General features: G+C 36.8%; 2 protein-coding genes across 2 annotated transcripts in view; both read left to right on the top strand.

Moving 5' to 3' along the window:
• The window catches only part of LOC307000642 (uncharacterized protein), a 395,066-nt gene that overhangs the window by 82,844 nt on the left and 288,999 nt on the right, over window positions 1-23,223 (top strand). The window lies entirely within an intron of this gene.
• Window positions 3,598-23,223, top strand: part of LOC307002802 (uncharacterized protein) — a gene marked incomplete at its 3' end in the record, with an annotated part of 35,339 nt that continues 15,713 nt past the window's right edge. Inside the window, exons 1-8 of the mRNA XM_079620730.1 lie at window positions 3,598-3,909; window positions 10,043-10,124; window positions 10,319-10,699; window positions 15,503-15,574; window positions 15,664-15,771; window positions 17,921-17,960; window positions 18,061-18,127; window positions 18,256-18,309. Of these exons, the coding sequence (XP_079476856.1) occupies window positions 10,511-10,699; window positions 15,503-15,574; window positions 15,664-15,771; window positions 17,921-17,960; window positions 18,061-18,127; window positions 18,256-18,309 (530 nt within the window). The 5' untranslated portion in view covers window positions 3,598-3,909; window positions 10,043-10,124; window positions 10,319-10,510. The remainder of the gene's footprint in view (window positions 3,910-10,042; window positions 10,125-10,318; window positions 10,700-15,502; window positions 15,575-15,663; window positions 15,772-17,920; window positions 17,961-18,060; window positions 18,128-18,255; window positions 18,310-23,223) is intronic.

The following is a 23,223-nucleotide window of genomic DNA, read 5'->3' as shown; positions in this document are numbered from 1 at the left end:
CATCTCATCTCCGGTTTATTTCTGTTCGTATAACGTTACATACAATATCCACGATCCGCGAGGGCTATTAGTCCAATGGTGCGCACATTTGGAGAAATAATGAATTATTATGACATGTTTGAAAAATATTTCATAATGCAGTTAATTTCTATTCATTTACTATTGAAATATGCGATCAAGAGAGCTAAAAACAGCTAACATAGCTAGCGATGACTCTACTCTTCTTGATTCGAGTAAACTATGACATCAGCGCGATATGATTAGTTTCTAAATCTGTCAATCATCTCACGTGAACCAACGTGACCATAAGGCTGTCCTTCTGCAATGACGCTGTCTGTGTATACTTCCTCATTCTGAGCTACGAGACAAACGCAACTAAACATATGTCTTTACATGAATTAAGAAGCTAATAAATGCAGGATTATTAGGCTATTATTTTATTACAGCTCCATCAACTAATGCACAAACCGTTAAAGTAGGCCGAATTAGAAGGATGGGCCTATCTTCATTTTGAGCAAATGCAATATACGTCTGCCTGTTTTGTCGTCATGTAGGCCTAGCACTGATCCAAATTTCTCATTCAACCTAATCAGTAATGCTGTTTTCCAGGTGCAGACAGCAACTGCAACAGAAGCTGAAATATGGAGGCATGCTTTAAGGTGGTTTGCCCTTTCGGCGGACAGGAGAGGAGGGCGCCAGGAGAGACTGGCGCGTCAGCAGCAGGAGCAGCAACAGCTGCCACCCCAGCAAACACACTCGTTGGCACAACATACCCAACCTTCTAACAACGTTTTAACAACATGGCCAAAAGGATGCTTTAACTACGTTGTGTGGTGAAGGTTGTTACAGCGTTGTCACAATGTTGACATTAAACCACCGTTCAGGGCCATTGCTTAAGGTTGTGCCGAGGGTGTCTGGACAACCACTGGACTACATAATGTACTCGTCACTCATCACCGTCACTGCCCTGAAGCGCGAAAATCAGCCTTTTAAATTCCAACCACCTGTTGGGCTCATCGTGTTCTCATTCATCATCGAGCAGATACGTGAGTATTGCGCAGCTATCAAACACAACCTACAACTTTAATTTAATGTGACCAATGTAGCCTCGCTCGCACTGTTTTCGTTTTTCATTTGATTTGTCCGATTCAGTCTCATTCGTTTCTTTGCTCCTCTGGATTGTGGATTTTTTTTTTTTGCACAAATGTATGACTTTTGGAAGTGCAATTTGATTACCATATGCAGTTTTAATAAAGTTGAATTAACGAAACCTTCTGTCATTTTTACTCTTCAAAGTGTACACTTGCAGGTGTTGATTATAATTAGGCTAACGTAGGCAGCAACGTTGCCGTAGCAGAAATGCAACGTGCCAGAGACAGCACCCACCTAACTTTAGTGAAGTGCATGTTTTTTTTTTCACGTTGTGTTAATAGCCTGTGCGTTTTTTTAATCTATTAATTCTGTTTGTTGTTGACTGTGTCTGTGTTCTGTTTTAATTGTTGACTTTGTTCATTACTTTGTTGTGTTTTTTATAATTAAATCTATGAATTCGTGGTCATTAATTCTGTGTTTGTTAACTTTGTTCACGTTGTTTTAGTATGCGTTTTAATCATTAAAACGATTTATTTAAGCTATAGACTATGCCTATGCATTGCTCCAACTGAAACTAGCCTTTATCAAGTCAAGTCAAGCTTTTTATTTATAGCCAAGGCCTTGTAGTGAAAATGTTTTTTTCTGGACATTCCACAGACATAGATTACGTTACTATGATACCCTAACTGACAAAAATGCCAAAAATAAGGCAAAAGGACAATCCAGTGGTGATTTAAGCGGATTCGTAACACATCCGGCACAGCTCCGGTAGGCGGAATCGTTTCACGCACCCGTAACGCATCTGTAACGGGATCATCAGGCGGGGCTGGATCGGCGCTGGCACATATCCGCAACAACCCCTAAAAACAGACCAGAAACGGCTTCGGCCCGATGTGCGTTTGGACTCAGGAACGAGTCCGTGAGGCTAATGCGGGCCAGACCCGGCTCTATCGTTTTGCGGTTGCGGCCCTGTTCCGTTACAGCGTCCAATGGCTATCTGGGTTAGTTGGAAGCAAATGAATTCACTTCATTTGCTTTAGTTGGCCAGTTGACACTTACACAATTAACTTTAGATTTTGTTTTTCTGTTGTGATTGAATTATAACAGACAGATTGATGGATAAAAATAAAAGGTGATCAGGTGTTTGTTGTCATGTCTTAACATAATCATCATTTGACCTGAATCACTGAACTTATTCAGAGCCCAGTCTCTGATTTAAATTAATATTACTGATTATAGAATCACATTGAATCTACATCATAAGAACCAATGATGATATACATTGGTCCAAATGATTTCTTAAAAATGGTTCTGATAAATAAATAAATAAAATTTCTTTGAGGCACACACAGACATCAAGAATCAGTGAATCTGAAACCTGTGAATACGGATCAGGGTGATCCAGTCCAATGTTGCTTTGAAAAACCGGCATAAAGTAAGACGGATTACCTGATCCTGAATAGGAAAAAATGGAATTTCCAAATCCGGATAATTTTTATCCAGATTAAATGTTTTGAACAACTGGCCCCTTGTTTTATCAGGTGTAATCCTTCTGGAGCCAGATGAAGTGTGAGCCAAGTCAAAATGAAACACAAAAACATTCTCCAGCAAGGTAATATTTTCTAAACTTACTAAACTTGTTACTGACGCCATGTAATTTAGTATTTAATGTAATTTAAATGTAGAAAGAAGGCGGAGGCCCGTAAAACAGGTGGGGGTCCACCTCCACAGTATTCCTGTAGGCTATTTTTGTTTTCTACGGTATATTACTGTTTTAATGGAAAATGGTATGATATTGTCAGGACTTGGCCTTTTTTTTTTACAGCAAGTTAACAGTGTATGGAACACACTATGGTTGCTGCCACATCCAGCGCCCTACGCAAGATTCTCAGACCCCCAACTGGCTGGGCCGTAAGGCCTGCGTAGAGAGAGTTCGAACTGCTGTTCCGTGTAACCCACACAGTGGAACTCTTGGATAACACTGGGAAAGTGTGCCATTCCAGAGGAGAGGAACGCTGTGGAAGCCACATCCTCAAGGGAGGTAACATGTGGACTGGCTGGCTTAGGGCCAGTACAACATATGGGATGTCACTGGGGTGGCTCCAGCCTGAGAAGGGGGAGACTACATCGGACAGTGACGGCAGAGCGAACTCTGCCCAGGGAAAGACACCGGCTCACCGCAGGGAGCTGATCGTGGAGAAATAAAGTTGTATTAAAGTCCCAATTAAATTGTTTCAAAAAATCACTGTTAATATCAATTTATTGCATACATTTGAAATCAATTACATATAATGTGCATTAAGTGCGCCGAAAACATGCATTTAATTCACACTTAAGTGTATTCTTTTAACGTATATTATTTGTGTAATAAATACACTTTATAAAAGTACACTATAGTGCATATTTTATTCACAAGGGGAACGATGAGGACGTTTTTGGCAGGAGGACAGAAAAAAAAGGAAGGATATAAAAGCATGATCTTGGTGTGGCCATCCATAAACAACCGCTTTCCTTTCTATCTTGATTGTTTTGGAGAAACAGAGAGAAGTGAGTAAGAGCTCTTTTTACACGGATCACTGTAGTACAGAGTGTTACCAGTTGCTGTTCTAGTGCTCAGATATTTGTGGACGTGTGTCAGGGATTTGTTTTTTTTCAGAACTAAATATTCTCAAACTTTCCACTGGAGTTTGTGACGTGGCGGAAAAGAGAGCAGGCGGATGATAGTGAGAAAATGTTCGAAAAAGGGGAAAGTTTTTAAAGTACACTGTATTAGTCCAAATCGGAGGAGTTTTCAATTGTGCATGCGTGCATCACACTGTAAGTACTCAGATAATTAATGCATGTTCTCACGAATGTAAAGACAAACGCCTGTATCTGTGTTTGCATTTAATGTTGTTTACATGATTATGCTGCTATGAGATTTGTAGTTTGGTGTTAGTATTAGGCAGGGGCGGATTAAGGCATACTGCAGCCCACATGATCAGGGGGGTTTTGCAAATATGTACTTCAATAGATTGCAAATGTTACTGGACGGAGGTTGTAAAATAACAGGCAATTAACAAAGATTTGGCATTTCAATTAATACAATTATTATAATTATTATTATGCTGTTTTTATTATTAAATTAATATTACAGTCAATTTCCACAACAATTATTGCATAGCTCATCATCTGCAGATAAAGATTAGAAAGATTAGCTTACTCATTGAAAATGTTTTTTTAAAAGAGGTTTAAAATGTAAAATTTAAAAGTGATTGCAGTACCAGTTTTGGCCACAATCTTACATACGGTTCCTTTAAATTAAATAACATCAAATGTGAAGTGTCACCCAGGGAATTCTGGGAATGTCAATTTAGAGAAACAACAAGATCAGAATAAAAAAAGGGACGAGCAGAAACACAAGAACTACAACTGACTTCAGACACAGCCTTAGATGAAATCCACTGAAGAGAAAAGAAGACATTAAATCTGTGAAGATCTCAGCAGAGGAGGAATAAACAACTCCACAAACAGCATTACCAGCTTCACTTACTAACCAGACTGACTTTATTTCTGTCATCTACAGTTCTGTTTGAGAATGAACAGAGGTTTAGATGTTGATGATTTATTGTTTCGCCATGATGGTGATCCGTATTTGCTTTATTTGGGCTTTCTAATTTTAGAAATTTATTTTACTTTCTAAGATTAGTTTATTACTGACTGCTGTAACTCATTGGTTATCAGACAGGATAGCTAATGCAAGAAAATTAGAGAGAAAATAAGTCAGGTGATATTGGCTACATATTGATGATGGCATAAAAACTAAAATATTTTTACTGTATTTTTTACGGTAAAGTACTGGCAACCACAGATGCCAGTTTATTACCGTAATCTTCAAATCACTGCCATAAAACCTAAAATATTACTACCATATTTTTTTACGGTAAATCGCTTGCAACCAGCTGTCAATTTTTTAACGTAAACTTTAGTTAAATGCCGTAAAACATAAATATTTATTTTTACAGTGGGCAAAAATGTAATTACACTCTATTTATCACAAACAGGGCTACCATAATATGTGAGTATGGTTATTTAAAAAACATAAAATTAAAGTTTCTGAAATAAGGCCACATACTAAATATGTGTCCACAGTAATGGAAGTTGTCGCCTAAAGTGTTTGCTTCAAAATGCTCTGAAAATGATCATGCCTAATCATTCACATAAAACAATACATAGATTTAAATTTTGTAAGACACTTTTTGTTTGGAAAGGCAATATGCGTGGGGGCGTGGATGGTCATGAATAATGCTATGATTCACACCTGAGAAGACAATGACCTGCAAAATGAGCCTTTCATTCAGGTATGTCACTGAGAGAGTACCACAAGACAGAATGCGAGGACAAAAAAAAAAAAATTCTAGTAAATGTGCAGGTAATTCTCATACTGTATTTTCAGAAAGTTTTGGAATATGTTGGAATACAGCCCTAGTTTTAACATAATTTGTTTGACCTGATCTTATTTTAGAGCCTAATTTCTGAGTTAAGTTTACTTTGTTGATTATAGCAGCACTGTCCTTGTATCACATAATTAAAGCTGCAGTAGGGAGTTTTTAGAAAATATTGACTTAGCCTGAGAATTTGAACAAGCACAACTTACAGGTCACTCCCCCTTGCTCTCTGCTGCGCTACAGCCCTCCCTCCACAGCTCCTCCGTGAACGCGCAGGCTAGTAAGCAGGACCGATGACGGCGAATAAACAGTTATGGCACATTCACTGGTAGGGACATCAACAATTGACTATGGCCTGCCCATACTTTGACTTCAAACTTGGTCCTCAAATCATTATGTATTTTGCAATACATGTAATGTAACTTATATAATATAACGTAATAACGTATAATATAACATGTAATATAACGTTGCACTCTTTCTATAAGTTATAAATAGCTAGTAAGATAATATAACAGTAACTAACGTTACAGTGTGCAAGTAATTATTCTAGCGACATGTAATGCTAGATAAGATTTGCTAGTATATTATTTCAGCAACATGACAAGTCAGTGAATTAGGCAGGTTTCAGATGTTGCTTTGCACAGTGCGTGACATTTTATCTGTATGTTATGCGGCTAGAGTTTTGATACCGAGTCAATGGGCTCCGACGATGAATTCACTGGGGATGTGTGGTTCAAAAATACTATAGTATCAGGGATGGGTAAACTCGGTCCTGGAGGGCCACAGCTCTGTTGAGTTTAGCTCAACCCTGATACACTCTCCTGCCTGTATCTGTCTAGTAATCATGAAGACATTAGGGTCCCAGGTGGCAAGCAACCATCAAAAACAATGTTAAATAAGTTGTTAATGTGTCAATGCTTGCACTCTCAGAAAATGAAACACAACAACTACAACTGACTTAAAGGATTAGTTCACTTTTAAAGTGAAAATTCTGTCATCATATACTCACCCTTAAGTTGTTTCAAACCTGTATGAATTTCTTTCCTCTGCTGAACACAAAGGAAGATATTTAGAAGAATGTCAGTAACCAAAAATGTTTTGGTTCCCAGAGCCGGCTCAAGCCTTTATGGGGCCCTAAGCAGAATTTTATTTGGGGGCCCATGGTGCCATCAATATGATTGACTATTGTCAATGCTTGATTATTAGCAGACAAAAAGACATTCATTATCAATTGTATTAGTTGTAGTGTTGCTTACATCAATGTCTGGCATGTTTTTCCCTTCTTTTTTTCTTTTTCTTTTTTTTTACAGTTTACGGTTTTACATTGTAACAGTATCAAACCCAACTTTAGAAAAACAGTTTATTTTATATAAAAAAATAATAATTATTACAAAACGGACCATTTTAAATTAAAAACTTAAAATAATACATAATTATTTTCATATACAACAGATCAGATGGACCTGTAACAAGATAACAATAATAAATGTATTAACATTAAAGGGGTAGTTCACCCATGAAAATTCTGTCATCACTGTCCATGTATAATTTTTTTCTTCTTCTGCTGAACACAAAATAAAATATTTTGACAAATATGTGTAACCAAACAGTTGATGGACCCCATTGTGATGGGGTATGTATGTGAAGAAAAAAAAAACTTGCATCACAATAAGTTGTGATTGTCAAAACATTTGGTAACTTATTTTTTATTAAGTTTACTGACAATGTTACAATGTTTAGCTGCATGGTTACAATTACTGGCAGGTTAGGCTACTGTATTTATTATTGCTTGACATATTGATTCAATATCGATTCATTTGGATAATTATTAGTTACAGTAAATGTTAAAAAATAAATCACTAATGCTGTAAACATAGAGAGCCCTAGGCTATTTTTATTAAATTTTAAAAATAACAACTTAAATGAAATATAATGCGTTCTTTATTATAATAAAAACTTTATAACATTTTAATGATACAAGTAAAAATATAAAATGTAGCCTAGTGGACATATTTAACAAAACTCTATAGCTAATTTTTCCAGCCTATAAATGGTCATTAAATTGCTTTCCTGATGCAAATGTAACTTATGTGACATTGTTCTAGCCGACCTGTTTTATTGACTTCTTACCGCGGTTGAAAAACATTGATTGATCCGAGGCATAGGCCTATACATTTCGGTAAGTTCGGGTTTATTTACTAATAGTAAAGAAGAGCAGAGTCGAGAAGAGTTAGAGTGGATTGGTTTACTTCACTTGCCGCTTGAACTGAGGCGAGCTCGCTATGTACGCGACTAAGCGCTCAGAAAAAAACGCATGTCAGAACAGCACGCAAATTAAATGTTTAAACGGCAAGGCTTTAAAACAAATGCAAATACACTTTTGTGATAGCGAAAAATTGCAGTGTCCCGTGAGTAACTCTACCGCTGCGTTAAACATGTGATGCAAATGTACGTCGAGTACAGGTCACGGTCGCAGCAGGGTCTATGGTCGGACCATAGTTTGGGGGCCCCCTAGTGGCGGCGGGGCCCTAAGCAGCCGCTTAGTTCGCTTATAGGTTGAGCCGGCTAGGTAGAACCAAAAACTGTCTGGTTACTGACATTCTTCTAAATATCTTCCTTTGTGTTCAGCAGAGGAAAGAAATTCATACAGGTTTGAAACAACTTAAGGGTGAGTATATGATGACAGAATTTTCATTTTAAAAGTGAACTAATCCTTTAAGCCACACAGCCTGAAATCATCTGCAAATAAAAGAAGACAATAAATCTCTCAATATCTCAGCAGAAGAGAAGGGCTTTTACGTGATTTTCTGGTTTTTTTTTTTGTAACAGTGTTTACCAAAATATATAATTTGTTGCAAAGAAAGCCAGAAATTAAAAAATAATCAGGCGAAGTAGTTTTCAGCATAATTAGAAGGAGAATAGTTGATTAATTTTTACCTCTGATCAAAAGTGGTTATTTATCAATAGATTATATTCACTGTAAATACTTTCTTGCAACAGATGAGATGTTCTGAATTATTTAAAAATACATTGTTGGATTTTTTAGTCTTAGACACACAGACATCAAGAATCAGCATACGCATCTCAACAATGGTGAAATACTTCATACATGCTGGTTTTATACTTGACTCTTGATGTCTGCGTGTGTATCTAAAATTATGTTTCATTTAATGTATTTTACATTAAATGAAAATTAATGATTAAATTAAAAAAAATATTAAATACATTTTGTAATCAAAAATTAGAAAATGTCTGATCTGTAGCAAGAAAGTATTGTTGAATTGGCAAAAGCAATTTTCATCTCTAAATACCCAGAAATTCAAAGCTTTTATACAGGATGAGATCAGGGAATCAAACATATCCAAGATGATTATGGCATCATCACAACAGCCGAAAACACCCAATTTTTCTTGCCACAATAAATGTGTTTTATAAACTCACAGTTACAGCAGCCAGAGAAAACCTAATGCTATAAAGTCAAGGGCCAAGAACACAAATAAAGCAAATACTGATAACAAATGTGAGCTCCTCCATGCCTGATTACCACAAACTGCATTCTTTGGGTGGCTTGTTTTTCACTGTGACAAGTTTCCATAACTTGATACAACTTTGCCAGGAAACACCCTGAGGAAAGGAGATTATTTACAAAAGAGCTGATGGGAAAGAGTTTTCAAGAACTAGCTGAGAGGGTCTTGTCAGTAATTATGTGGAGACCATAACAAAGCTTATTCATTTATTTTAGATATATGATGTTGGTTGCTTCATGGACAAAATTTTATAAAAGTTTTAGATCCCGAATCCGTGATGGCTGTGTGATACTGAGTTAATATGCCTAGTTTTCACTTTAGCAGATCATTAGACATGGCATTGGATAATTTCAAGACATGGTGGTGTTTAAACTATTAACTTTAGATTTTGTTTGGCTGCTGAATGAGTTATAACAGCTAGATAAACAAAGATATAAGATATATGTGATCAGGTGATGTTGGATTAAATATAATCATCATTTGACCTGAGTCACTAAACTTATGTATACATTGTTGATTACAGCAGCTCTCTGATGTGGTTTTCAGCATACACTGTATAATGAAAAATATTTCTAACAAATAGTTTTTCAGATAAAAAAAAAATGACTTTGAACCTGTTTATTTATTTAAACACACTTGACATCAATAATCAGCCTGTGAATCTCAATAAGATTCAATAAGCCAGTTAACAAGCAGAATCACTGAAGGAAAGAAGAGAAATGTGCGCCATTCACCATGTGACCGCTGAACACAGTTGTCAACCTCTTTCTGCATTGCCAAGCTCTTGATTTTCTTATTTCCCCCATTCAACTGTTTGTGTAAATAACAGTCAGTATCCTGAAAGCTGCATATATTTACAAACCACACTATAAGCGATGAAGCAAAATTCATATCGATTGACAGTCTCATCCTCATTATATTAACTTCTGTTCTGTCACTACACAGATGGGGGAACTTTGTAATGAATGTTTTTTTTCTTCGTTTTATTTGTAGGTTTTTACCTATATGCATTGCCGCTTCTAAATATTTTCTTCACCACATCAAGACATCTAGTTATGCAGAAGACTTCTTGGAGGTACAGTATTTTTTCCTTGTTTATTTTATTTTTATTTTTTATATATATATAATATTCAATAACATGGTTTGGTAAACTACATTTTTCCATTGGCTCAACATATTATTGACTGAGCCAATGTTAACAGCCTTTTGTCCAAGTTTAATTTTATTTGTATTATATATATATTATTTTTTTTTTTTTTCACCATGCAGCCACAACAGGGCTCACCAAAGACAGGTGTAGTATAAATTCTCGAAGAATCAACACCCAAGGATAACTTTCAGTAAAACAGCCAGGCAAACCAGAACAAAATATTAAAGCCTCCAGTAACACCAGAGCCACAGCCCCTCTCACCACACACGCCATCCCTCTCTAAAGCATCCACGCTTTCGAGCTCAGAGAAAATGGAGGAAGTGGTGTGTGCTGGAACCAAACTCTCCCAGTCTGTTGCTGCAAGCCCGCAGATATCAACCAAAAAACGGCGAGCCCCACAACCACCAAAGCCTGTGGGCCCAGCTTGCACTCCCTCTCCTCCTGTGATAGTTCTCCAGCCGCTGCCACGATGCCAGGGCCCGCACCCTCCTCGATCTGCTGTAGGTCAACCAGAAACAACTGATACCAGCTCTCTGTGATATGTGTCGGGTCCCTGCTATGATAACAGTAACTTTCTTAATGTTTAACAGTAACCCTGTTACTTTCTCTATTTCTGTTTTAGACACAGCCGGGCAACGTCAGTTTTTTTTTTAGCACCGACCAACTTCGTTTTTCTGGTGTGTTCCACACCGTTGACTAGTCGTCGGACGCCACAGTCTTTTTTGGGTTGATTCAGCATGTAGAGTCACTCTGATTGGCTGTTCAGTTTAGTAAACGATTCGAAGAACGAGAATAATAGCAAAACTGGGATTAAAGAAGTCAAGATGGCACTGACAGAAATCTGTTCTAATTGTATGTAATTTTAGTGTAGATTTTATATAATCTTAGTGTAGAAAAATATTATTTTAATTTAATACTGTGAAGCTGCTTTGATACAATCTGTATTGTGAAAAGCGCTATACAAATATTCCTGACTTGACTTGACTTGAAAAATGACATACCGACTAGTAGTAGCCTTTATTGTCACTTAGTCACAAGTACCAGCGAAATTAGCCATCAACCTGTCCATACAAACATACATACAATATGACAATGGGGTAGACGGGACAGGAAGACAGGGGATTGAGGAAAATAATACAGCATGACATGAGGATAGGTGAGGAAAAAATATCTATATATATGTAAGAGTTTGTGTATGTGTAGGCCTGGAGATTCGCTCCGCCTGGCACCCAAATCTCGGTGCCTCAGTCCGCAGGATGTCATAGCGTTAACACAGCAAGTTGCCATGGAGACAACCTTGATTAGGTCCCAAACAGAGTCAACAATCAGCAGGTGTCTGTGAGAAATGGGGGAATGAACGCAAGAGCGGCTCACTGCAGTGCTCTTCCGGGGAGTTGTTGTTCCAACATCAGCCTTGGCCGAAGCCAGTGCTGGTTGAGGGGGGCCGAAAGCAGATAAACGTGATAAAGCTGTGAACGTTCCGGCAGGGCAGTCAGGTTCCCCCGAACCCAAGCTTCTCGTCGAGAAGATGGTGTCAATTGCGTTGAGAGACCAGTTGATCAAATCCATGATTTCTTAGTTTGGAGAGCAGTGCAGAGAGAGTCTCTCAAAGTTCCCACTAAGCAAAATGATGTCCAAAACACGTCTTTTCAACGTCTTTGTCACAAAAGTCGGATGTTGAAAAGACGTCCACTGAGGAGCCAGACTGAAAGTTATGACGTCTTTTTTTGACGTGTTCTGCACGTCCGATTTAGACGTTCACCGAACCTTCGAACAAGGTTAAAAACTAGTTCAGATGTGGCCATTGTGGAGATATTTTCAACATCATTTATGGTCTCATTTAGACATAATCACTTTGAATATTGCTGTCAGATGATCTTAGTGAGAATTAACAGAGGTTTAGATGTTGATATTTGTTTAATTTGAAGTGTCACCATTGTGGTGATCAGTGTTTGCTTTAGTTGGGCTCTTGGTCCCCTTTCCTTTTACTTTAGCGTTTCTTTGATTGGTTGTGTGTTAGTTAAACACAATTATTGTGGCAGAGAAAGCAAATAATAAATAAGATCAGGTGTTTAAATTATCACTTATTTGAAGGTGTACAAAAAGCATGTGCACATGTTTTGGGCAAGTGTATGATTTAGTCACACACAGACATCAATATTTTGCATATGATTCACAACAATGGTGACAATAAAAAAAGCTTCATGCTGCAATGCATGATGGGTACCTTATAAATTTGCTCAAACCATCATGTGTACATGCTTTTTTTCTACCTTCAAACAAGTGATAATTTGTATGCTACTGGCAACAATATTGCAGCCCCACAAGGTTGGTGGTTATGAATGCTAAATATAAACACAAAACTTTAAATACAATATTTGGTGTCCATTTTGTGATGATTATGTCACCACTAACATAGAGCTGATAACACCTCTTTTCTTTGGCTTTCTCTGCAACTACAATTGTGTTTCAAACACACAGTTAAAGCAGTCAAAGAAAAGCAAAAGGAAAGGGGACCAAGAGCACAACTAAAGCAAACACTGATCACCACAATGGTACCACTTCAAATTAAACAAATATCAACATCTAAACCTCTGTTAATTCTCACTAAGAGAGGAGCGAAGCAGGGAAGGTAAGGGGAGGAGAGGGAGAGAATATGTGACCGCCTTCGTTGAGAGCCAGACGAGAAGCTACTGAAGACTAAGCTATTGAAAGAGATGCTTCCAGATGTCATAGATCCTCTTCCTAATATCATTAATTAATCTTTGATACGTACCAAAAACCTTTAAGCTGCCTTTTATTACATTTAGTCATTTAGCAGACGCCTTTGTCCAAAGTGACTTACAACTGAGGACTAAAGCAAGCGAGTCATCGTGAAGAGGGAAAAACAACGCAAGAAGTGGATCCATGGAAAAGACTGAACATTCTGTATTAAAGGGTTAGTTCACCCAAAAATGAAAATTCAGTCAGTAATTACTCACCCTCATGTTGTTCCAACCATGTAAGTCTTTCGTTCATCATCGGATCACAAATTAAGATATTTTTGATGAAATCTGAAGGCAGTCTCACTCCTCCATAGGCTGTCAGAGGGATCCAAACTCGCCGGCCCAGAATAGTTATTAAAACATCGTTACAATAGTCCAAGTGACTACAGTGGCTCTGCATTAAGTTTATCATGCGACGTCAATACTTTATGTGTGGAAAAACAACAAAAATAATCATACACATGACCAGCGTCGGCCAATAGTGAGTCTATGTGGTGACGTGCAACACAGACGCGCAGCGCTAAAACACTACGTGATCTAACTCGAGGCCCAGAGAGAAGGAAATGAATAGTGGAATAAAGTCGTTATTTTTGTTGTTTTTCCGCACATAAAGTATTGACGTCGCATGATAAACTTAATGCAGAGCCACTGTAGTCACTTGGACTATTGTAACGATGTTTTAATAACTATTCTGGGCCGGCGAGTTTGGATCCCTCTGACAGCCTATGGAGGAGTGAGACTGCCTTCAGATTTCATCAAAAATATCTTAATTTGTGATCCGAAGATGAACGAAAGACTTACATGGTTGGAACAACATGAGAGTGAGTAATTACTGACTGAATTTTCATTTTTGGGTGAACTAACCCTTTAAGCTGGCCGTACAAGTCATTTGGTGATGTCAATTTGTAAAGAAAGACTATGCACCTGCACGCATATATATTCAAATGCACATACCTATAGACTAAAGACGTAATATGCATGTGCACGCAGTCAGCTTTTTCACATATTCATGTTTTTGAGATTTACACGGAGATAACTTTTTTCAAAATTTTCAAAAACTTGCACCTTGGAACCTATTTCAAAGTTTGCGTTCTTGAGCCACAAAACACTGTTGTGCAAAAGTTTTCTGTTTTCAGTTAAAACAGTGTCATGGAATCCTGATGCTTAAGTCCTAAGTTAACAACCAATGATCTTAACAAAGGAAGTGAATCAATCAAAACTTTGGCTGAACAATTACTTGATTCTAGAGCTGCTGTAAAGCCAAACAAATATGTTATTTAAATGTCCTATCATCAGAGTGAACCTGCTTTGAAACATCTGTATTGTTTTAAAGCGCTATATAAATGAAGGTAACTTGAATTGGCTTAATTTGAGTTGTCTTGTCTTGATTTGATTTGACTTTGGTGTTAGTTTGGAGTGTCCATACTCTAAGTCACACACAGACACCAATAATTAGCATATAAATATCAGCAATGGTGACATGAGCCATGCGTTTTGTACTATGGTGGCTCCCAGTATTCATTGCAGCATTAGGCATGTCACCATTGTTGAGATTTATATGCTAATTCTTGATATCTGTTTGTCTGAATGGTGCTCGGTTCAAAATTAAAAAGTTTGTTTTATTTTATTTATTTATATTATTTTAACTGTTGTTTTAAAGAAGAAAAAAAAGTTACACGCCGGCATCAGGATTCAGCATATGAATTCTAACAGACCACTTAGATCATTGGGATTATGTCAGAAATCATGTTAGAAATACTAAGGGCTTACTCCCGTGTGATTTCAGCTGTTATGCTACACGTAACTGGAACTAGCTTCCAGAAGAGATCTGATGTGCTCCAACAGGAGCCACATTCAAATCCAGACGTCTGTTTAGATGTGCATTTACTGAATGAGTATTGTGGTACTTTATGTATCCTCTTTTTTATTGTAAAATGTTTTATTTTTATGCATGCTATTTTTAATTCCTATGCATTTTATTTATTTACCTTTATTTAACCAGATGATCGCATTGAGATTTAAAACCTCTTTTGCAAGAGAGACCTGGCCAAAATGGCAGCATACTAACAATGCATAAATATGATCACCAAGCATATACAACAACAAGAAACATTTAACAAGATCCTCAAGATACATACACAAACCACATCAACATCAGACTACTTAAAAATACAATTTATACCTACCATAGGTATAAAGTGATTTAGGTATTTTAAAAACAGTGACAACAATTTATGGCATCTATTTCTAACACTTTCATACGATGTTTAAATTCACCAAATGAAATCAGAGTTCGCAATTGCCTGTACTTATTTTGATTACTTTAATTAATTTTATGTAAAGCACTGATTACCATTGTGTATGAAATGTGGTATATAAATAAACTTGCCTTGCCTTTTGAAATTCAGTGAAACCATTAAAACAGAATACAGAAATATTAAATTAGAAAACAAATCACATTGAATTTGGAGATCTTATAGGGCCCTTTACATTAGTAAATTCCTTCATCAATTTAACATGGTTTTACATCATTTTCAGGACCCCAAGGTGCCAAAACATGCCTTAGAAATCCTTAGAAAGATGCTGGAGCAGGAGGAGACAGAGCTACAGGTATGAGTTTAGCGTTCCTCTAATATGTGCGTGTTGTCATGACAAATTTAAACCCATCATAAATGACATTTGCTGTCCTCACTGTGCAGAACCTTCTGGAGGAACAGTCCCGAAATCCCTCCCCTTCCCTAGAGGAGCGAATACAACATTCCAGACGAAGATCCAATCAAGTCAGAGTGAAGATCCAGCAGGATATGGTGAGATTTGTTCTTAACTTAATAAACAAGTGTATTATTTATTAACCCTTATTAACTTATTCAATTGTTCCTTGTTTATATTTCATTACTCTTTAGTAAGCTGCAATGGTCTAGCTCAACTAGTATGTGTATGAATATATATTAAGGATGCCCCCTAATATTCAACAAACCGTTAGTCGACGAGAAAAGACTTAGTCGACCAAAACTTGAGAGGAGAGGCAAAAAGCTTACCCTGTTTATTTATTTTTTGAGAATTTTTTTTCTTTCTATTCTCAATGGTTTGTTTTGATTGTAAGTGGACACATACAAAAGCAAACCTTTTCAAGATAATTTTTTTCATATTTCTTTTATCTGTATGACCATAAATGACAAGAGTATTTTAAGTGTATTTTGCTACTATGTAAAGAAAATCCAGCAAAACGCGCCGGCACGTTTGTCGACCCCAGAGGGTTAACTTTAACCAAAGTCCTTTTAAATGATAAGTTAACCTTAAAATTAAAATGTCCTAATAATTTACTCACCCCAATGCCATCCAAGATGTTCATGTCTTTCTTTCTTCAGTGGAAAATAAAAAAAATTTGGGGGGGAAAACATTTCAGGATTTTTCTCCACACAATGGACTTCAATCGCAACCAACATGTTGAAGTCCAAATCAATGCAGTTTCAAAGGACTTTAAAATGCTTCAAAGGGCTCTGCACGATCCCAGCTGAGGAATAGGGTCTTATCTAGCGGAACGATCAGTCATTTAAAAAAAAAAAAAGTAAATGCTTTTTAACCACAATTGTTCATCTTGTGCTGGTCTGGTAATGCCAGGCATTACGTAATCACGTTGGGAAGGTCATCTGTCTAAGTTATTTGTCTGTCTACTCTGGTTCAAAAAGGTAGGGAAGGGCACAAATTAATCTAATTTTCTACTCCAACTTCAAAATCGTCCGACATCTTTGTTTTAATTTATTATTATAAAAAAAAAAAAAAATTCGTGACCTTTCCATCATTATGGCGTAATACGTAGCGCATTTCGGAGATGGTATAAGATGGGCATTTGTGGTTAAAAAGTATATATATCTTTATTTTTTATTTATTTATTTATTTTTTTAAATGACTAATCGTTTCGCTAGATAAGACTCTTATTCCTCGGCTGGGATCGTGTCGAGACTTAGAAGCACTTCAAAGCCCTTTGAACTGCATTGATTTGGCCTTTAACATGTTGGTTGCGATTGAAGTCCATTGTGTGGAGGAAAATTCAGAAATGTTTTCCTCAAAAAACTTAATTTCTTTTCCACTGAAGAAAGAAAGACATGAACATCTGGGATGGCATTGGGGTGAGTAAATTATTAGGGAATTTTCATTTTGAGGTGATCTAATCATTTAAGACCAGTAATTTCACTCTGTGGCCATCTTTGTAACACCTCTCAGGCATCCACATGCAGCTCCTATCTCTTTGGATGGGGAAACATTCTCCAAAACTAAACTTACGATTAAATTTCATATTTGAAAAGATCAATGAAATCTGCTCTCCATAGTCTCATAAAAGTGTCATAGAGCTTGTTTCTTAATTTTAAATAGCATTGTTTTTTTATGCTAGACCAGCCAATGCGCAGTCTGAAACACTGTCGGTTTCTTTAGCAACCGGAGCTTCTAACAGGAGCTGCAGTGACACAAGGACTTTACTAATCAATGATTGGCTCTTTTATGTAGAAGATTGAGCTTATTAGATACATTGGGAGTTGCAATTTCTCCCTTTCATAAGTAAAAGGAGTGCAGCGTCCTCCAAGCAGAATCACTAAAGGAAAGAGGAAGAAGAATAACAGGAAAAAGCCAAAGACTTCAGCCACAGACTTAGATGAAATCAACTGAAGATTAAAAACATTAAATCTTTGAAGATCTCAGCAGAGGAGGATTAAACAACTCCACAAACAGCATTACCAGCTTCACTTATTACTAACCAGATTGACTTTATGTATGTTAGACGTCTATGGCAATTCTTATTGAGAATCAATAGAGGTTTAGATATTGATGAATAATTTAATCAAATATAAAATACTAAAATAGCACTGCTTTTGCTACACTGTGATTTTAGTTCACATGTAGCCAGTGACATGAATGGAGCAGATACATCTTGACCTCTTTCCCACTCTTCATTATAAGATGGACGGGCCGTTTGAGGACATAGAGCTGACTGATATAGGTAAGATTCAGTGCCATTGTAGAGCTCTTGGACAGAAACCATCTGCAGACCAAGTGTGATTAAGCTTCAGTTAAAGAGGTTTTTGTTTGGGTTCATGTAGAGAATCGACAGGACTACATTCGAGGTCCTTTTTCTAAACTCCAGCAGCAAGTGCTTCAAGACCACAGGTGTGTCTTCAGCCTTCATTTGAATGTTTTCTAATAGCTTATTCTCTCATTTCATTTGATCTGTCAAAAATGACAGTTTATTTTAGGTCTTAAATGTCCAGCTGAAACAATTAATTATCTTTTCACAGTGTTGTTGAAGACCCTGTGGTGGACAAACAGGTGGTGGCGATCGGGGACATCCTGTGAGTTACTTTCTCTGTGAAAATGACCTCGAAGACCACCCACATAGCAACATTATTTCGGCCCAGATCCGGCCCAGATCTAGATCTAGGCCACAATCAGGCCATAGCAATGCCACATGTCAGCCAAGAGCAAAGAAATAAACCAGAACTGGGCCTTATCTGAGCTAAAAAAAACCTGTGTATAATAAATATGGAGTCACCTCAGCCTTAATCAGACCCAGATAGCAAACTAACTCCAGAACGGATCCGCCGCGGAGGTACCACAGACTCCGGGCGGATCCACAAAACGGGTCCGGAACGGAGTCCACTTGCACAGCGCAACGAATCCGGAACAGATAAGGATTGCGGATCCAGACCAGATCCGCATTTGGTCTGGAAACCTTTCAGATCCCTCATTCAAAACTAGTAATCTGGCCAAAACTAGCTACAGAAATATTTCAAATCTGACCCTGATAGCAATAGACTCCGGGGCGGATCCGCCCTCAAGCCGCCAGGTCCGCTGTTCTCTCAGACTCAGTTCGGCGATGAGCACAGAATATGCCCCGCCTTCGGACAGCGCACTGTCAACTCGCAACAGACGCTGGCCGGATTCGCTGACCGAACTGACCGCAACTGTCGCCATCACTGAATCATTCTTCGCACAGTGCACTTTAAAAATGAATACATAGATTTTATTGATATCTAATCAATAAAAATGAGGCAACAGATTACAAGCAATATTATTAATTAAATTGAACAAATTAGAATTGAGTAATAATTAATCAAATTAATTCATTAAATGTTAACCATTTAAAATTAGTAACATTCACAAAATATATGTTATTGCCAACATTGAAGATACCTGATGTTAACAAGCAGAATCACTAAAGGAGAAAACCATAATTAAAGTCATTATGGAGATCAGTGTGTGTTTTAGTTGGGCTCTTCACCCTTCAATTATTAACTTTAAGATTTATTTGACTGCTGTACATGAGTTATAACAGCCAGATGAACAAAGAGAAAAGGTGATCTGATTGGTTGTGTTTTAACATAATCATTATTTCACAATCATTTGACCTGAATGACTGAACTCATAAGAGTCCAATTTATGAGTTGGGTTTATTTTATTAATTCTAGCTGCGTAACATTTCTAGCCTTTTCAATGAAATCTAAATGGTCAAATAAATTATAAAAAAATATATATTTATAATTATTTTTAGGCACACACAGACATCAACATTTAGGAATCTCAGCAATGGTGACAAACAGATCACCTCCGATCATAAGCTCATTATTTATTCATGCAGCAATGCATGATGGGAGCCATGAATGAGTTTTAATTGGTGGAAAATAGAAATTATTTGGATTAAATTGCACAAATTAAAAATATCATGGTGTTACTAGGCCAGTGATTAATAAATTAATAAAACTATTTAATTAATAAAGATAATCTAACTCATAAATTAGATTCTGTATGAGCTCAGTAATTCAGGTCAAATGATTGTGAAATATTGATGATGTTAAAACACAACCAATATCATCAGATCACCTTTTCTATTTGTTCATTATCTGGCTGTTCTAACTCACGTACAGCAGCCAAAAAAAACATAAAGTTAATAATTTAAAGGTGAAGAGCCCAACTAAAACACACACTGATAATAACAATATTTGTTACTGCAATAACATATATTTTGTAATTTTTACAAATTTTAAATGGTTAACATTTAATGAATTGATTTGATTAATTATTACTCAATTCTAATTTGTTAAATTTAATTAATAATATTGCTTGTAATCTGTTGACATACTTTTTTCTTTTTCTAGAGAGTCTGTAGCTAGTTTTGGCCAGATTACTTGTTTTGAATGAGGGATCTGAAAGGTTTCCAGACCAAATGACCCACTAAATAAACGGGTCCAGAACAGATCCTCTGCTTCATAAACGGGTCCAGATCGGATCCGCGGCGGATAAGCTGCTTTATCAGCGGATACGGGTAGGGTCTGCCGCGGATCTGGTCTGGAGTCTGTTGCTATCATGGGAGGTGGGTAATCCAGGGGTCAGTGAGTAAAAGTCCTGCCATATGTTTATTCCACCTATAAACTCAATCAGCTGATTTCACTAATTAGTTCTATCTTCTGTCTGAATTAGCAAATCCAGGTGATTGGAACAAAATACTGAGGAGGACTTTTACTTTCTGAACCTGGACTTTACACCTCTGCATAGCAATGCCGCATGTCAGCCAAGAGCAAAGAAATAAACCAGAACTAGGGCTGGGCGATATATCGCATGAGATTGTTAGGCGCATCTCGTAGGTAAAGCCGGTTCCTTGATTAGTAGTAAATCGCCATCACCTGCTTTCAGATGTAGTGGCATTTACTACACAGAGCCGTAATTAACTGACAAGCTGAGCAATATCGCATAAGTATCGCGGACGTATCGCCTGCGATAATTAATGCGATATGGCTCAGCTTGTCAGTTAACTACGGCTCTGTGTTGTACATAGGTCCTCAACTCTGGAGCACGAGATCCACTTTCCTGTAGAGTTTAGCTCCAACCCTAATCAAACACACCTGAACAAGCTAATCAAGCTCTTCATGATTACAACGTTACAGGTACACAACAAAATCCCCAATGTTAAATCAACATTGCTCAAGTACATATTGTCCCATTCTACAGAGTGTTAAAAGTGTTAAAGTTAATGAGATAATTAAGTGATTAATTAAGAGATGATTGAGCATTAGTGATGAACACCTGAATCAATGAAGGAAAGAGGAACACAAGAACTACAACTGACTTCAGCCACAGCCTTAGATGTCTACAAACTCCACAAACATCATTACCAGCTTCACTTATTACTAACCAGATATATTTGATTTCTGCCATGCTTCTACGGAAGTTATTTTTGAGAATTAACAGAGGTTTAAATGTTGATATTTTATTAGTAAAAATATAATGCCACCATTATAGAGATCAGTGTTTGCTTTAGTTGGGCTGTTGACCCGTCACTCTCTATGATAGAATTTATTCTGCAACAACATACATAATGTTTTAAGCAGTAAAATCAGAATATGATAGTTGCATATCATTGGAACCTGAACTTATTGAATGTGAAATCATTAATCAGTGTTTTGTCATTAATACATTTGAGGGGTTTGCCTTGTCAACCCTGTGAAACTACATCCATTATTTAATGTGTGGAATTTTAAAACTGTGAAGTGCGTACAATATAATATTTTCCGAGTTTTTAACAAACTCACATACAGCAAACATCAGCATACAAATATCAACAATGGTGACAATAAACAAAAATTTTCATGCTGCAATGCATGCTGGGTATCATAATTTGAAAAAAAATCCCAGCATGCACTGCAGTATGGATAATTATTGTCACCACTGTTGAGGATTGTATGGTAAGTGTTGATGTCTAAGTGTAAATTTTTAGAAGATATTTATGTGCATTTTTATCACTGACAATTGTTTTATTATACCTTTTTTTACACATTTACTATACCTGAACGTCAGTCAATAACCAAAATAAAATAATAGTTTTGTGTGAAATGACCTATAACAAATATCTCTTTTTGAGTTTCATTTAAACGTCTTGCACGCATAAAAGCATATTTGTGTTTTGAACTTTTTGATCAGCAAAGCTCAAGTGCTTATCATGAAACACTATTGCAAATGCTTTAAGATGTTAGCTTTGAAAATTCAATGGGTCACGAGACCAACTAAAGCAAACATTGACCACCATAATGGTAGCATACTTTTTTGATCACTTAAATATAACTCTCAACAATCAATTCAGTAGACTTGTGACAAAACAGTTGTTAACATCAGGTGTTCATCACTAATGCTCAAACATCACTTAATTAATCATATACTTATCTCCTTAACTTTAACACTCTGTAGATTGGGACAATATGTACTCTGAGCAATGTTGATTTAACACTGGGGATTTTGTTGTGTACCTGTAACGTTGTATTAATCATTAAGAGCTTGATTAGCTTGTTCAGGTGTGTTTGATTAGGGTTGGAGCTAAACTCTGCAGGAGAGTGGATCTCGTGGTCCAGAGTTGAGGACCTCTGGTGTAGTAAATGCTGCTACATTTGAAAGCAGGTGATGGCGATTTACTACTAATCAAGGAACCGGCTTTACTGATGAGACGCGCCTAACAATGTCATGCGATATATCGCCCAGCCCTAACCAGAACTGGACATTATCGTAGCCAAAAAAATCTGTGTATATTAAATATGGAGTAATTTCAGCCACAGTCTTAAGCTATGTTAACATCCACACGTTTTTATCCGAATTAAGAGATATCGAATGAAAAATGCCTTATGGAAACAGTAAACTTCGATTGAATTTCATGAAAATCACCTCAAATGAAATACGTGCGGATTTTATCTTGATCGATATACGGCTTATGCGATAAACGCTGATGGAAACGTTATTTGCCGAATAAATAATGAATAGCATTTTGTCTAGCAAAACTTTGTTCGTAAATGTTAGCTTAAATGTTGTGCGATTCAGTGCGAAAATGAATGGAAACACCTTAAAATGTCTCAAATCAATTCAATATACCAATTTGATCGCAAAACAGCATGTGAGGTCATTACGCACAGGTTTTTATTAGCTTTAAAGCCGTTGGATGGAAACACTTTCACCAGCTTTATTCGCGTTAGTTTTTTTACCGAATTTCAGATAATTTGATTGACAAGTGGATGGAAACTTAGCTTTAGGTGAAATCCACTGAAGAGAAAGGAAGACATTAAATCTCTGAAGATCTCAGCAGATTAATGATTAACGATTAAATGAGGATTAAGAAATGAAAAATGATTAAGTTAAAAGCATAACCAACACCATCAGATCACATTTTCTCTTTATTCATCTGGCTGTTACAACTCAGTTACAGTACCCAAAGTAAATCTATAGTTAAA

This window comes from Phoxinus phoxinus (genome assembly GCF_949152265.1).
Source record: "Phoxinus phoxinus genome assembly, chromosome: 1".
NCBI classification, from domain to species: domain Eukaryota; kingdom Metazoa; phylum Chordata; class Actinopteri; order Cypriniformes; family Leuciscidae; genus Phoxinus; species Phoxinus phoxinus.
This window is presented reverse-complemented; position numbering and strand designations above follow the sequence as displayed.